The 17,154-nt window shown below is 45.2% G+C and overlaps 1 protein-coding gene and 1 long non-coding RNA gene across 7 annotated transcripts in view; one reads left to right on the top strand and one right to left on the bottom strand.

Annotated features, from left to right (window-relative positions):
* Nucleotides 1–755: 755 nt before the first annotated feature.
* STARD13 (StAR related lipid transfer domain containing 13) overlaps nucleotides 756–17,154 on the bottom strand; it is a 369,156-nt gene continuing 352,757 nt past the window's right edge. For all 6 annotated transcript variants that reach the window (XM_055542381.1, XM_055542378.1, XM_055542380.1 and 3 more), the window contains 7 exons: nucleotides 14,158–14,356; nucleotides 9,903–10,113; nucleotides 9,235–9,349; nucleotides 8,169–8,390; nucleotides 7,789–8,006; nucleotides 3,905–4,081; nucleotides 756–3,199 (listed from right to left, as the gene is read on the bottom strand). In XM_055542381.1, the coding sequence (XP_055398356.1) occupies nucleotides 3,082–3,199; nucleotides 3,905–4,081; nucleotides 7,789–8,006; nucleotides 8,169–8,390; nucleotides 9,235–9,349; nucleotides 9,903–10,113; nucleotides 14,158–14,356 (1,260 nt within the window). In that variant the 3' untranslated portion in view covers nucleotides 756–3,081. The remainder of the gene's footprint in view (nucleotides 3,200–3,904; nucleotides 4,082–7,788; nucleotides 8,007–8,168; nucleotides 8,391–9,234; nucleotides 9,350–9,902; nucleotides 10,114–14,157; nucleotides 14,357–17,154) is intronic.
* Nucleotides 9,989–15,981, top strand: LOC129624444 (uncharacterized). The gene is made up of 3 exons (XR_008700956.1): nucleotides 9,989–10,123; nucleotides 14,113–14,307; nucleotides 15,877–15,981. It is a non-coding gene; the product is annotated as an uncharacterized LOC129624444 (long non-coding RNA).

The following is a 17,154-nucleotide window of genomic DNA, read 5'->3' as shown; positions in this document are numbered from 1 at the left end:
GGTTGGTTGAATCCTTGGACACAGAACCCACAGATATGGCGGGCTGACTGTACTGTACAAGGATGGAAAGCCAGAGGCTCAGACTCAGGTTTGGCTACTCTTCATGGTCCAGTGGTGCTGCCATAAGTTGCGTCATCAAGTCTCAATTTCTTGAGCACTCAAACGAAAGGGAATGTAGCTAGAGCTCACAGAATCCTTCATAAAATACTTTAAAAGTGTTCTTACAACTTCCAGATGTTAGAACAGTGAAATGTAAAAGAAATCCCTACCCATCACTATAATGGCTTAGATACAGGTTAAGGCACCCAGACTGTTAGCCTCCCTGGTGGATCAGATAGTGAAGCATCTGCCTACAATGCAGGAGACCCAGGTTCGATCCCTGGGTTGGGAAGATCCCCTGGAGAAGGCAACGGCAACCCATTCCAGTACTCTTGCCTGGATAATCCCATGGATGGAGGAGCATTGTAGGCTACAGTCCATGGGGTGGCAAAGAGTCGGACACAACTGAGCGACTTCACTTCTTCACTTACTATTAGTGAAGGTCTGTAGATAACAATCTATACTTTTATATAAATCTTTACATTTGGGAGAGATTTGACTACAATACAGAGGTGTGAAACTCATGGTGAGCTTTTTTCTTTTCTTTTTTTTTAATAGCATGCTACTTTATAGAGAAATCTTCAGGAAGCAGGTTTTCCATTTATATAAAGCATGAAACTCAACATGTATTATAGAGAAAAGAGGGGTATATTGAATGTATATAAATTTATTTGCCTTGGCAATTATTTATTTACAATTGATGATTGATGCCAACAATCGAGGTAAAGATATACATGAGGTATAAATATATTATTTAAAGGCAGTATATTTTATTTCCATTGGCAAGATAACAATGCATAAAATACTGTGGCATTTGACAAACAAGCTTGATGCGTCTTTCTCCTCTTTTTTTTGTTGTTTTTAAGATGCACTGTGCTGTAGGCAGCAGGGGTGTACTTAGTATGTGCATAAAAAATAAAAAGGTAATTTGAAGAGAAGGGGAGTCAGAAATCAAATCACGTTGTTTCTATTCTAAGTGTCCTCGAGATCTCGGCTTCTCAGGGTATGGTCTTTGCCCTGAAGCTGGTTCAGAATCCAGAATCTCAGGCCTGCCTGATCCTGCCAGAATCAGAGGCTCATGGTAACACGATCTCCAGGTGACCCGTGTGCTGCTGAGGCTGGAAAAGCCCTGCTCTGGGTGACAGGACACTGTTCATCCTTGCGCGCCTGTCACACCTCCTGAAAACACGCGGGCCCATCTCTGCAGTGGGACTAGCATTAAGCTGCATTAAAATTCACTAACGAGCCTGTCTATGTAATCTGGCATATGTGGTTAAATTTAGGGTGTGAATTTGTTTTGCTCACAGAGCATTGCGCAAATGGAAAACTGTGGGTTTGCCACCACCTTCTTCGGTAGGCAAGGAAACAAAAAAAATTCCTCGATTACAATTCAGACAGTATGATTTTACTTGTACCATCCAGAACTCATTTATAGCATTTTTATTCCTCTCAATAAAAGAATTGCACAATGCTGATAAAAGAAAACATTACAATATAAAAAGAAAACACTCAGTTTTTTTTCCCCTCCAACACCAATTGCTAAATTATGATACCAATCTCTCCCTGAAATCAAACACAATAAATTATCTTCCTCTCTAGAGCTGCTGAATTACAATTAAAAAAAACCCAACTTAAAATCCATCAGCGATTGGTTAAGGATAGTCAATTTGCTTAGTCCATACAATAATAAATAAGGTTCGGTCAAATGCATAGCTAGCTTGACTGACTAATGAAGAAACATGGACTTAACAAACCTGTTTATATTTTCTAAAGCTAATTGAAGAACACAGTTTTGGTCTTAATGTTAGTTTAAAACCCTGTCTTTCAGATTGCAGAACTTTAATGAGTAATATCTTAAGAGCATCATATGTAGCAATATTAGAACTCCCTGAAGCTGTAATGGTCCAGGACTCTTGAGTGACCAGCATCTCCCTTTATCTGGTGTCCAGAGTTAAATTCAGTGCAAGACGTTGTTAAGAAAATGTCAATTAACTGTGACCATTAAATAGGCCACTGGTCAAATAGAATGACATTTAAGAACATTATGCAATGTATCTATGAAACCTCAACAAAACACAGAGGCTCCCTTTGGCTGTGAATATGCCAAGGCTATTCTATTCAGCTCTAATCAGCAGGGAAATACAGGTTCTGTTTCAGTCACTGGAGCTGACTCCAGTGGTCCACGGGCATCTGGCATTTCAGCGAAACTGTATCTGCCGGCCCCATGGCAACTGGTAATATAGTCTTAAATCTGGTAACGACTACTCACCCACTTCTTTGCTTTAAAGAGGACTATTATTTTCCTCGCTTTATCCAATGCCCCACTCTCAGGTTTTGAATGATACAAACTGACAACATGTGAGAACCATTTAATGTGTTTTTCTTTGGTTGGCTAATCTTTGGTAAAACATCAGGGCGGACAACTTGTTTTCACACTTTGGTGTTAGCAGCAGATTCTGCTCAGCTTACAGGGCAGTGGGGACACAGGACCCAGAGAGGCTTGGAAGGAACCGTGTGCCGAAGGGGCTCACCTGATCAGATGCACTCCTTTTCAAAATACGCAATTATATATAAAATTGACTTTGTACATATATACAGTAAAGATAAAGATATACACACATATGTACATACGCTATACATAACATTTATTTACAGTTAATGATAGTGCTTCTTAGAAGCCTTTAAATAGCAAAATTAGGCAACGCACAAGGAATAATCGATTTAATTTTAAGTAACATAGATAAATGTTCTTGATTTTTAAAAATATTATATTAGTAGGGATGTAGCCGTCTCCAGGAAGGCTAGGAAAAGTTCTCAGAAATTCTTGCATCTTCGACATTCCGACTTCTCAGTGCTTCTGCTTTTGAGCAGTAACCTTGTCAATCGGTCTCTCTCTCTCCCTTGCTTCCTCGCGCTCACACTCTCTCCCACAGTTTGCTTCCGCTTCCTCTTCCCTGAGTTTGATGTCACACTTGGGAAAACTCAGATTTTAGTCTCTGGACCCTCAGCAATGAGGGGCTGAAAAGAGTTTCTAATCCTGGCAACTTCCGCCGCACACAGATGTCCAAAGCCTTTATTGTACCATTCTGGGGAGTGACCTCTGTGGGGACAAAAACGGGGAGGGAAGTGGGACAGCCTCTTCCACGTCACAACAGCCTGTCATGGTCACCACGGCGCGCCTGTGCCCTGCTTGTCAGCTCGCCTGCCTTCCCCGAGGGGCTGCTGCTCCGAGGACTGCGAACCTCATTCTGTCAATGGGGGCCTGTGAAAATGCCTTCCTGGCTAAGGATTTGGTCTGTCTTTGCAGCATTCACCAGGTGCTTTCAAATGATAGCGTCCTCTCAGGGACGAGTCTGACTTAATTCAAGAATTTACGGAGAAAACCCAGTTTATATCCACCCAGACCAAGAACTCAGTTTAGCATCATGAATGCATTGAAAAAGGTTGGATTTAAATTAGTTCCTTCTCATAGGAGGGCAACTGGAGGGAGCAGAAAAGGGACAGGCTGGAAAGAAACATAAGAGGACTCGTATTTCCTGAGCATCTGCTATGTGCCAGGCGCCAGTGCTGGCGTTTGCCCCGTGAGAGAAGCACAGTACACGTGGGACAAAACGGAAAATAAAGACGGGCATGGGACCTTCTCCTGAAAGTCAGAATTTTAGCACGGCTGGAACGAGAAGTGAGGGGAATGATTCGTAATCATCGAGACAATGTGTTAATGGTCAGGAGGAGGAAAGGACAGAGCAGTAGGGGTCAGATGGGAAAGAAGGCCCTGTGCCTGCCACCTCCAGGAGCCCACACTCACCTCAGGTCCACCCTGCAGATGTGGGTCAGCCGCGACTTGCCCGAGCCACATGGCTCTATCAAGTACTGGGAGTCCATCACCACAGCGCGCACGCCGCCCATGAGCTGGGCTTCCTCGTGCTCCACGGAGAGGGACACTAGGGTACACATTCCTTTGGGCAAATCGGTTTTCCAGGTTCTGCAGCAAAACAAACCCACACGTGGGAATTACGGCTGAGAGAGAAAGAAAACCCTGAGCATGGCGCTGAGGCTTACGCTGACATTTTCTTGCTCAAATTCCAAGCCCAGTTACTTGGATTCAGCTAATGGTTCTCACAAGTGTGTGTAAAGCTTATACAGTGCGGTTCAAAGCAGGGGTCTCATCCCTCTGACCCAGAGGTCAGAAACGACTTCGCAATTTTTAGAGATTCTTTCCAAATCCCAAACTGAGGCTGCAGAGACTCCTGCACATTCCTGAAGGGCCTGCTGGTCCCACCATTTGGGAATCGGGACTTGCTCATTCAATTCTTTCACCAAACATCTACTGGATGTGCAAGCTATGAGAAGCCACTGAAGACACAAAGGTCCAATCAGGAGGAGAAACAGACCTCCAGAGAGAACTCTGAAACATGCTGACAAGCACAGTGATAAGGCTGTGCAACGAGAACTGAGATCATGCACATGGGAAGGCTTCCTGGAGGAGGTGATGCTCCACTCAAGTCTGAAAGGATACATGAGCTGACGATGCTCAGTTAGAAGAAAACTCGACACATGTGGACTACTAACTGCCTTCAAATCCTTGAGAGGCTCTTGAGTGGGAGAAGAAATAAATACAGTTGATTTGACTCCAGAAAGCAGAGATATGAAGGCGTGTTTCAATCCAGTGCAGAGAAGAGCTGTCTCATAATGTGTACTCTTCAAAAATGGAATGGGCTGTATGAGGAGTAGTGAGCTCATTGTTACTGGAGCTATTCAAGCATAGAAGGGGGTAAGTAAGTGAAGTCGCTCAGTCGTGTCCGACCCTTTGCGACCCTGTGGACTGTAGCCTACCAGGCTTCTCCATCCATGGGATTCTCCAGGCAAGAATACTGGAGTGAGTTACCATGTCCTTCTCCAGGGGATCTTCCCGACCCAGGGACGGAACCCGGGTCTCCCGCATTGGAGGCAGATGCTTTAACCTCTGAGCCACCAGGGAAGATACAGAAGCGGGTACCACTTAGGAAAAGGTTGTAGATGGAAGTCAGGAGCATCTCTGTAGCAACCATTTCTACCACAGGATATGGGTTTGATTATCATAATCTCAGTTATTAAGTCACAAATCCTATCCCCTTGCTTAGTTATCTTATCTATAACTTCATCTTCTTCTACCACACAAGAAACATATTACCAAGAAACTTGGGAATAAGCAAGCCCAACAAATTTCTTAGCAACTTCTCCATGGGTATGACCATTCTCTTTTCATGCATGATGCTATGATTAAGAAATAAGACGGAAAGTTGAATAGATTGTGGGGATAAAATGGAAAAAGGCTTCAGTGACTATCACTGGAACCTCCTGAGGAACTAGAGAAAGGGATGAAGTGAGACATGAACATGGTAATCCTGAAAGGAGACCATCCATGGCACTTTCTACCTCTTGTATCATAACCATAAGGAATTCCTGCTACAAGCAACATGTCTGGTTCATTATTCATCTTCTTGGGTGTCGAGTTCTCTTCCCTCAGCTTCATGGTCCACCCACCTTCTCCTTCAAGTCTTGGATCAAATATCAACACAGTGAGACTCTGCTCTGACCCTCTATCTTATGTATCACCCTAAGATAAGTAACCCCTTCATGGATCACAGCCTTGTGAGAGCTGGGCGATAAAGAAGGCTGAGCACCAAAGAACTGATGTTTTTGAATTGTGGTGCTGGAGAAGACTCTTAAGAGTCCCTTGGACTATAAGGAGATCAAACCAGTCAATCCTAAAGGAACTCAACCCTGAATATTCATTGGAAAGATTGATGCTGAAACTGAAGCTCCAATACTTCGGCCATCTAATGTGAAGAGCAACTCAACAGAAAAGACCCTGATGCTGAGAAAGATTGAGGGCGGGAGGAGAAGGGGGTGGCAGAGGATGAGATGATTAGATAGCACCACCGACTCAATGGACATGAATCTGAGCAAACTCCGGGAGACAGTGAAGGACAGGAGAGCCTAGTAAGCTGCAGTCCATGGAGTCACAGAGTCAGAAACGACTTAGTGACTGAACAACAACAGAAAAGAAATCCTAGTCCCCTTGCTTATTCTTTATTGACTCTTCCTAATAAAATATAAATCTCAACAGAGCAGGACTGTGGTCTGTTCACAGCAGTATCTTGAGTCTCCAACAGTGCCTGGCACAAGGCCAGGATGGAATGGGACTCTAAAAATGGCAGGCAAGTGGCACTGCAGGAAGAGTGGGAGGAGGGCTCTTCCATGAATGGACTCTGGCCCTCAGCCTCCTCTAAGGGGAGTGGAGAGTGGACCATGGTGGGGCTCTAACCCACCAGTTCCCAGGGCTGCCATCCTGGAACTATTTGACTTCTTGCTGGCAGCAGTGAAGGTGTAATATTTAACTTCCAATGAGATGAGTAATGTCCCAATAACTGTGTCAAGAAGCCATGCTTACAATTTCCCACATTCTCCACCAGGATCCCATTGTGGCTAAGATAAACACGTATATTTGGGCGAAAAAAAAAATGACCCTTGAAATTCAAGGTCCTAAGGACCAATTCCAAAGGCAGAAATAGCTCATGTGAAAAGTAATCTTTAGTTTGCCATCAAGACTAGTTTAATAAAGAAACTATTTTAAATATGCATTTGGGAATTTCACCAGTGATTTTTTTTTAATACTGCTAATATATGAGAAGAGATGGTATTCACCATCAGTTATCAGTAAAAAAAATTTTTGTACTTAATTATATTTTATTTGGGTTTGTCAGTATCCTCCATCCCCATTCTTTCTGATTCAGTACAGACTCACCAGCCAACATACACAGCTCCACTGTCCCACTGCCTACTGTTGGTTGAGCATCCCACTCTAAATCCAGAGAACAGGGGTCTGGAACTCAACTCACAAATCTATTAGAAGCAATATTTCAGCAGACGAGATCAGAGTCTCAAGCCTTGTCAGGCCCTGAAATCTTTCTGGACATTCGAGTGTCTCAGCATAGTTGGATCTTCAGGGCTGGGCCAAGGTTTCCATGCATGGGGATGACTTATAAACATGTAAGGGCTTCCCTGGTGGCTCAGAGGATAAAGAATTTGCCTGCAATCCAGGAGACCTGGATTAGATCCCTAGGTCTGGAAGATCCCCGGGAGGAGACCAAGGCAACTCACTCCAGTATTCTTGCCTGGAGAATTCCATGGACAGAGGAGCCCGGCAGGCTACAGTCCATGGGGTCGCAAAGAATTGCACACGACTGAGCATAGACTGAACGTGTGAAGTTATACAGATGAATTCTGAAGTTACACACACTCTGGATGGAGAGCCACACCACTGAAGACTTGCCTTTTCCAGGCGGAGAAAAACAAAATCAAGAGAAAAGCCAGTGAGATTCAATTTGCATAATTTGGCAGAAAGTTCAGCTGGACAAACAGCAGCTCTTCTTGGGACTCTGTTCTGAGGAAATGAACGATATTTATGGCCTAATAAACCGTATGCTCCATAATGAAAGGGGCCATAAGAGAGCATGGCAGAACTGTGAATTGGGTGAAAGAAGCAGGAGGTCGGGCATGAATAGGGCAGTCAGTTTTCACCGAGGGAAATGAACTGAGGGCTGGTGCCAGTGTTCCTGGTGGAGGCTGAACTTAGGTGGGAGAATGCAGTGAAATGCTTTCATCTGAAGCTCTCACCCTGCTTTTGGAGCAGAGGGTCAGGCTTACCTGAGAACCACGAAGTCCCTGGAGGGGTGGGGCGCCATGCTGTTCAGCACGTACTGATAGACTTCCGTCTGTTTGTCCAGCATTTCCACCACCTTCCACTGCACGAAGTCCTCGTCCCACAGGTGGCGCTCCCTCAGCACGCGGTTCAGAACCACCGAGGGGGGCGCCTCCACCTCGGCGGAAGCCTTCCACAGCCTCAGCGGGGGCCCGTCTCCCACCTGGGGAAAGACACCCGCAGCGGCTGAGAGGTCCCTGGCTCTTCAGAACCTACCAGGCTTCACTGGGTGTTCAAGAAGCCTCATCGATTATGGAACTTGAAATTCCAGGTTGTTAGATGTGGCTCTTTGGGAGTAAATTTTTTTTCCAAGACCCAAGATTACCTTTTTGAAAGCAAGCTCTGTGCTGTCTGTGCTTGGACACGTGACCCATCCTTTGAACTTCTCCTTGGCTTCCTTCTGGAGGCCCTGGACGAGATGTTCCAGGTACGTGTGGAAAGTGGCCCCGCTGTCCTCCAGCTGGGCCCCCAGCTCTTCCAGAGTTGGTGGATGGATCTCAGCCTCCACATACGAGTTATGAGACTGGGCCACCATCTCGAGCGGGACCTGAACCAACGGGCACACAGAAGAGCAACACAGAAATGCTGAGACTGATAGAGAAAGTGAAGTAGCGTCACCGAAAACCACGGTACTGGTGACAGGCCAGGTGCCGCAGGGCAAGAGGTGTGTGTCTGAGATCAGTGACAGCAGTCGGGAGAAAGGGCTTCTGAAAGTCAGGAAACCCAGATCTGTTTGAGGCTATATTTATTATTCAGAACATCGCCACGACTTCCCATTCATCCTTTCCATTTTTCTTTGATTTTACTTGTCATATATTTTTATTCAGTTTGGCAAAACTTGGACTAGGGAAATTTAAAAAGTGCACAGACTTAAGGGGAACATCAAACATGACTCAGAAAACAGCTTTACCTTTTTAGCACACTTTTTCCTTTTGCAAATGCCAGTTTTGCCACAAAAAGGATGCCAGAAGTCTAGTTCACTTGCTCCTTTAGCATGTCTGTGGCTGTATTCATAAGCTGTCACTGATTCAGAGTTAACCGCAATTGTTCAGTATCCCCCCTCCACACACACACATACATTGAATCTAATCAAGTCCTGAGGTCACATTAAATATACTATAGTTGGCTGGCCCAGGACCTGGCACGGAAACTTGATGCAGCCGTTTTTATAAACATCATCATCATGGTAAACCCAAGTGTCTTTAACTGTCAAAGCCTCAACTTCGGGGTTGCCTCCTCATATTTCTGGGAGGCACTATTCAGTGTACCATTGTCAAAAAAAAAAAAAAAACAAAACTCAGAAATAAGCCATAAATGCAGTAACCATTCCAACTGTCTTATCGAGTTCCAAGAGCTATAAGGAAGGAAGACGGTTGGAGCCTTTCACTCACCTCAAAAAGTCTGTCACATTCCATGATCATGTGGGCCAGCCCCTGAGCCGCAGCCAGATTCTCACTGAGGTCCTTTTGATCTGGTTTCCCAGCGGCATATTTTTTCTGGATGACTCTGTAATTGAAGGGGACAACGTTCAGCAGATCCCAAACCCCAGAGCATTTCACAGGATCCAGTTCACCCCTCTGCTATCTCTTCATGCCCGGATGCCACCCAGATCCCAGACTTTCTCATTTCCAAATAAAAACAGTGACCACACATCTTAGATATCCCAAGGCAGGTTAAGAGTCTGACAAATGGAAAACCTTGGAAAAACACAAGGGCAGGAATAACTGTTGGGGGAGAAATTAATTCATTTTTCCCCAAGTTTGAAACTACTTCACCACAAGCTGCCATGCTTGGGCCTGAAATCCAGTCTTTTCAAATTGAAGATTTTGTAAAACACATACAAAACAGAATACCAGGTTTTCTGAATCACAGAGGACACTCTTCAATGCTACCTTGGTAATTCTCTGACTCTGAGCTGCAACTCCAAACATTTTCTGATTATAAACGAAGTGCTAACAGATCCCCAGGTTGAAGTGCAACGCATGTATTTTTTTTTTTTTTTTAGTAGCCCTGGGGAATACCTGATTTAGGATTAGCATTCCCGTTGAGAAAAACCCACCTGGGGGAGCTTTCTTTCTTCAGTAAATTCAGGTGGAAGAGGGAGGGGGCCAGACACACGGCCAGGTTCATGGGCGTCATCTGATTCTCTTCCACCGCGTGGACCACGTCGTTGAGGAAGCATAGCAGCGTCTGCAGCACCTCCCGGCTCTCGTCGGCCAGCAGCAGGACGGCCGCCTGCACTGCCTGCAGCCGCTGCTCCTTGGGGACATCTGTGAAAAAGTGGGTGCCAGGCTGTCAGAGGGCCAGCCGCAGAAGGAGCTGGCGGGGGAGGGGGAGAGTGCGCTACCTTCCTGCGAACATGCTTGGGGTCCTTGGGGTCCTCGTCGTCATCAACAGTGACCGTGAGGACAGCTAGGAGCACAGAGAAGTTATTGCTTTGGACCCGGTGTCAGAACCCCCCAGTCTCACTCCAGAACTCACGGTCTTAACGACGAGGCTGGACCCACAAGGAGCACCCTGTGCTGGCTTTCGATACTCACCTGTCTGCCGCCTCACCTGTTTCAAACCTCTTGCCCATCGCCCCCCTTCCCTAGCTTGTGAAGTATCTCTCAGGATGCCCAGGGCTTGTGGGAAGGGGAACCAGGTCCCCCCTCCTCTCAAGCCTTTCTCCTTCTGGGTGGTCCCCGTGGTGATGAAGGTGGTGGTGGGGCAGGGGGTGGGGCGGGGAGCCCTGGTCATGCAGGCTTGAAAGAGAACTGGCCTGAACAGTAAGAGGTAACTAAGAGGGAAAATCCTAGAAAAATGGGTGCTCCGTGCTGCATTTTGCTGCCCCCTGGCTGTGTCTATCAGTGATCTTTTAGGACTGTTGCTGCTGCTGCTAAGTTGCTTCAGTCGTGTCTGACTCAGTGCGACCCCATAGACGGCAGGCAGCCCACCAGGCTCCCCTGGCCCTGGAATTCTCCAGGCAAGAACACTGGAGTGGGTTGCCATTTCCTCCTCCAATGCATGAAAGTGAAAAGGGAAAGTGAAGTCACTCAGTCGTGTCTGACTCTTAGTGACCCCATGGACTACAGCCTACCAGGCTCCTCCGTCCATGGGATTTTCCAGGCAAGAGTACTGGAGTGGGTTGCCATTGCCTTTTCCGCTTTTAGGACTGACTCACTGCCTTATTCCCCTCACTGTGAAAGATACCATCAGGAGCTCACTTGAGTTAAGAAGTGTGAAGTGATAATAGCTTAGTCGTGTCCTACTCTTCCTGACCCCACGGACTGCAGCCCACCAGGCTCCTCTGTCCTTGGATTTCCCAGGCAAGAATACTGGGAAAGGGTTGCCATATCCTCCTCCGAGGGATCTTCCCCACCCAGGGATCAAATCTGTGTCTCCTGCATTAGTAGGCAGATTCTTTACTGTCTGAGCCAGCTGGGAGAAGTGGCCTCTTCCCCACAGACATTGGAAAACTCTTGACACCAGAGTCTATCCCTGGAACGTTGTTATTTCTAGTCTGGCTACTAGAAGTCACCGCAGGTAACTCAGAGCCTCAATCAATGTGCTGGCTACCTGACCCTCCATTCTTGTCCTGTCCGGTAGCTCCTGTTCACCACTTCTGGATTCATGGGTCAAATAAGCAGTTCTGATGGACACTGGCCCTGCAGCACAAGCTTGGCTGCCTGGGATATACTTACTGTCTCTTTCTTCTCTAAGAAAGGTCATGTTCTGTTCAGGTTTGGGCTGTATTGTGCTCAGGGAGGTTGGGCCCTTCCCTCTGACCCACACTGGCCTAAACCAAAAATGGTAACCCCGTTCTTCTCTCCAGTGATTGATTTAGGGGAGAAAAATGTATACTTTCTGGCCTGTGGGACCAAGATAAATGTTAGGTAGGCGCTTCTGTAAATTCTGATAGAAAGAGACACATGCCTGAGGAGACCCCTTCTGCTGACCTCTTGCCTTTGGATGTGATTTTGGGAAGACATGATAATGTGAAGTTGTGGCAGTCCTATTGTGACCTTAAGGGGATAACCAAGAGAGGCGCACTTCAGCCATGGTGTCCCTGAATTAACCAACTCTGGAATTACTCAACTCCAGATTTTCTGTCTTGTGCGATTATATAATGTCTTTATTGTTTAAACAACTGTTTGTTGGATTTTGGGTCCTGTGTTTATAGCTGAGAGCATTGTAACTGGTCATCTCTCTCAACAACGCCCAAAGGTTCTCCAGTGATTAATGAACCAAATATAAGCCCTTTGCTTTAATGTTCAGTGCCCTTCCTGGGTACAGGCCTCAGTCTAATTTTTGGAGTCATTTGATGCTTCACTGGACAGTTACCCTTGTGCAAGCCAGACGGAAATCCTATAATCGCCTGACACATGTGCTGTTTGCTTCACTCAGCATGTGTTCCTTGTGTATCTCAACCTTGAGTTGTCACCTCTCCATCAAGTCCTTATTCCTCATCTCAACCCCATTGGGTGCTTTTTGTAACTTATCATGGAATGTCTCCAGTTTTGCTGTATTGCAGTTATCTATGTATGTCTTGTCTCCCTAAGTTGTAAGATGCCTAAGAGCAGAGTTAAGTCTTACTTATCCATGTTCTCTGCAGCGCTCAGCACAGTGCCCTGAACATAAGCTGAACTCAGTAAATGTCTGCTCAGCTAAAATAAACCCTGCTTTGATCTTTTTTTTTTTTTGCATTGTGCGTCTCACAAAGAGCTGAAAGCATTTATCTCTTGGAAATAATCTGGCTTTAACCTTAGACTGATGTCAACCATAACCCAAGAACCGATTTCATGTAAAGGCTCATATATGCTACTTCCAAACCATAAGGGAGGCTTTACTGAAAAAACACAGCTCAACCTCTTATGGCAGAAACATGAATTCCCTGTATTTAGGCTCCAGCAACCTGTATCACTAACTTAACCTATTCATTTTGAAAAGATAATATTTATTTAGTGGGTCACTACTTTATCCTGTTTTGACAAGTGGTACTTATTATAATCCTTTTTGATTGCAAACTCCTAAAATACATTTAGTACAGAATTCTCAATAAGCAGGAATCCTCTTCGAGTTGGATCAATTTCATGTCAAGGTCCATTTCATGCGTATGTTGCTAAAAACCCACAAGTCCACAGGCTGAGTGTTTTTTTCCTGAAGAATTGAGACTTGGACCATTAAATACTTATAGCTGACCCTTGAACAACAAGGTTTGACCTGCACAGATTCACTTAACAGGCAAGTGCTTTTTCCTGATAAATACATAGTCAGCTCTTCCTATACTTGGGTCTTGAATTTGCAGATTCAATGAACTGTGAATCCTGTACTGTGTTTATGACCTAAAGTTGTCTGAATCCTCGGATGCCCAGTGGAGGATACGGAAAACTGACGGTGGAACCTGAGTATCCTTGGGGAGTCCTGAAAGGAAGCCCATGTGGATGCTGTGTAAACATAACAGTGCCGCTAGGAAAAAGCCACGTGTTCATTTCTGCCCTTAGCAACTACCTTTAGCAGGGTGTGCCTTTAAATCAATAATTGCTATTTTTAATTATTAATTATAGGGGCTTCACTGAGCATTATCAACTTCACATCACTTAAAAAGTTCTAAGTGAAAATATAAATTAGTTGAATTAAGCTTAAGCCTTGATTTGCTTTGCTTACTTATCACCAGTTAAAATGCATGGTATTAAAGTACAATTTCCCCTTGATTTCTAGTCATTTTAACACATCTGGATTTCATATATACCAAGGAAATGCTTTCTTTTTAAAAACACCTGTATATAAAATAAATTCTATTGTGTCCCTTTTCATTTTAAGTTTATTAAAATTACATTGAAAGTTAGTTTTTTGTTTTTTGTTTTTAAATATATCTTACACAAACCCCTATTGAGAGAAGGAAGGTTTTTATGTCAAAAAGTATTTTCAAATGCATAAAATACAGCCTGGAGATTTTCATATCAAAGTGTGAACAAAGTTTACTCCTGTAACTTTTATATACTTCATGCATTGCTTGTAGGGTTTCCCTGGTGGCTCAGTGGTAAAGAGTCTGCCTGCAATGCAGGGGCCCCAGGAGATGTGGGTTCGATCCCTGGGTGGGAGATCCCCTAGAGAAGGGCATGGCAACCAACTCCAGTATTTTTGCCTGGAGAATCCCATGGACAGAGGTGCCTGGTGGGCTACAATCCAAAGGGTCGCAAAGAGTCAGATACAACTGAGGCAACTTAGCACGCATGCATGTATTACCTGTACGATTAAAATTCAATCTATGTACTTTTTTTTTTTAGGTGAATGGATGCGCTTTAGAACAGGCTGGGCACTGTACCACTTACACTGGTAGATGTGGAGGAAGGTCTCACTGAGCTTGTTGGTGAAAAGAGGCTCGGGAAGGTCCCGGAAGAACTGCTTCACCATGTCCGCCACGTCGTAAGCAGACTGGTCCTCATAGCTGACGTTCTCAGGGAAGTTCTCATTCATTTGACGTAAGGCATGGATTCGAGATTTCACACCTGATTTTCGAAAAAGACCCACCTGAAACAAGCCACAGGGATGTGTCAGTGAGGCTGCCTTTGGCCCCAGATATTTTCTTCCTACAGGCAAGCACCTGGGGGGTGATGGGAAGGCAGTGGGACCAGGACTTGGTGAGCTGGAATTGTGGCCAAACTAGTCAATTGTAAATTACTAATTTAGCTACTCTGGGCAGTAGCAGAACATTGACTTCCTCTCCCACAAAATGAAAATTATAATAGTACCCCCTTTTACAGGGCTACGGAGAAAATAGATGTGATTGTGCTTTGTAACCTGTCAAGTCTTAAAACACCACTGATGTTATTATTGTATTGTTGTATTGTATTGTATTTAGTTAACAAGTAGTGATTAAATACCCATTATGTATCAGGCATACTTATAACTTCTTGGAGTCATCAGTGAGCAGACCAGACAAAATTCCCTGTCCTCTGGTTGTGTGCACTTTAGTAGGGGTTTTGAAAAAGTTCCATCAATGGAAGGTTTGATAGATACCAGATAAGCAACCATATCCAATGCCCCTTTGAGGGAAAGGTTTATTGGGAATGTGTTCATGAAACAAAACAATATCATAAGCATGTATTTTGATTGAAAAGTCTTACTTCTATGCTTTTCCTTCTCCAAAATCCTTGTGACTTAGGCTTCTCGTATGATGCACCTACTACTCTAGCTGGTGAGTTGTTAGGTATGTAAGTTATGGCTCTGGTGAGAATGATTCCTGAGTGTTTTTTCTTCAGATTTCAAGACATTGTCTTATGCCTTTTTTATTTTTAGCACTTACACTCCTCTGCTTGACAAATAAATGGAGCAGTAGGGCACCATGGGGATGATGCCCCAACAGGGATAAACAAGGGGCAGCAGAGCCCTGTGGGGATGCAGGGTCCTGCAGTGGTTTCCAGGTTATGCTGTAGGCTCCCCTCGAGTGGACCTGCCGCCACCCCAAAAGAACTGAGCTTCTCTGGGAGCCCAGGCTTACAGTGCATTAGTATGTCTGTTATTTTTAAATGCCCGCAGGGCACTGAGTTTCTCAAAACCAGTTCTTCAACCCTCCATCTGCACTCTTTTCACTCCCCAAGGGCTCCCTAGTTGGCCCGCTTCCACGCTCCCAGCGGTCAGAGAGGTGGGCAGTGGCCGGACCGGGAGTCAACGCTGGCTGCTCTTCCCCTGCTCTGGAGAGTCACGCCTCCCTGGCTGCTCCGCGTGCCAGGCCGGTCTCAACCCAAGCTCCAGCGTCTGAGGAGAGCTCTCTCAGTTGCTGCTATAAATGGAGAGCAGCCCTCACTCTTTCGAACTGCAGTAACAGCAAGGGAAGAATTCCAAGCAGTTGGGGAATACTCGGGGTTTTGTATACATCAGAGGCATGGAACACAGGGGAAATTATACACCACTACTTTTTGTGGCAATAAAGACAGAATCCTTAGTAATCCTTCTCTGCATTCTGAGGCTTACCACCCCAATTCCACAGAATTGGATATTCAGGCGGAGTGTCATTTAAAACATTAATTGCTTTCTTTTTGATTCTTAAGGTTTGGAATGCCTAGAAAATGCAGAAACATTGCCAAGAAGAATCTAAAGAACATTTCTCTTCCTCTGGCGACTACTCCAAATTTCATCAAAAGGCAGGAGAAGAAAGCATGTACTGTCAAAAGAAAAGTTCAAGGTGTCAGATAAGTGATTATCGGAGTGAGACCCAGCCTCAGTGTGTTTACATCTCTCATTCTGGAAGGAGGCCCAGGACTGGGCCTCAGGGCCGTGATGCACGGGAGTTCTCAGAAGCCAAGTGCCCTGGAGGTGAATTCCTTAGCGTGATTCACAAACAGGGCTCCTCCTGTGAGTTGGGAGTATTCCATCCGAGAATTCCTGTTATTATTGTTTTTGACGGTGGAGAAATACTGATCGTGTTCTAGAAAAAGAATAAAGCTGACAACTGTGTGTGTGTGAGTGAGTGAGTGTGTGTGTGTGTGTGTACGTGGCGGGACCAGGTTCCTCGTTGTCCTCTGTGCCTCGCCGGCGTGGATTCTGGTGCATGTGAGGTGCAGGTACACACATATCCCAGGGATGCTTTCTTTGTACTGTTCTGTCTCCAAGTTTCTTTCTAGTTTCAGCAGATACTGTTATTTCAACGATTTGAGATGTGTCTGGAGCTCTCCAGCCGCCGGGTCTGTGCTGCTTGTTTCGACTTCAGATCTCACAGGATGTCCAGAGGGTTGTCAGGTATTTATTTGTTCAGCCTCAAATTCTGACAGTAACCTTCCCATCCCACCCTTATCTTCCAGGGGACGTGGGAAATATCTGTGGGTTCTGTGGATTTTGGGCTCTTCTGTTAGAAGCGCCAAAGGAATTTTTTTTTTTCTAAGTCTAATAAAAGTAAAGGTGGTCTGAAATCAGATTCCAGATGGAGTACTGAGAATGGCAGAAGAGAGATGGGAAGGGCCCCTGTCGTAAAAAATGGCACTGAGCTGATGGAACAAGTGCCCTACTACCTGCCTTGTTGTTATGTGACCATGGGAATTTTCTATTGTTTAAGCCATTTGGGGGCAGGGCTTCAGGTCCCTGCAGTGGAAAACTTCCTGGTGAGGTAAGTAGAAGCCTTTTCTGGGGCCAGAGGGAAGAGCTTTTCTTATCCATCATCGTAGAGCAGCCAGGGCTGGGGGTTCCCAGGTTTGCCAACCATCACTTCCTCTTCAAAAAGCTTTCACAGCTGCGATAAAATGCGCATTTCTGACTAATTTCTTTTTGTAAGTTAAAAAGTGGAGGACCAAAGAAACCACTGAAAATGCCTTTCTTCTAGGGACACCATGGTC

This window comes from Bubalus kerabau, chromosome 12, assembly GCF_029407905.1.
Source record: "Bubalus kerabau isolate K-KA32 ecotype Philippines breed swamp buffalo chromosome 12, PCC_UOA_SB_1v2, whole genome shotgun sequence".
In the NCBI taxonomy this organism is placed as follows: Eukaryota; Metazoa; Chordata; class Mammalia; order Artiodactyla; family Bovidae; genus Bubalus; species Bubalus kerabau.
The sequence above is the reverse complement of the archived record's forward strand: the minus strand, read 5'-3'. Positions and strand labels throughout refer to the sequence as shown.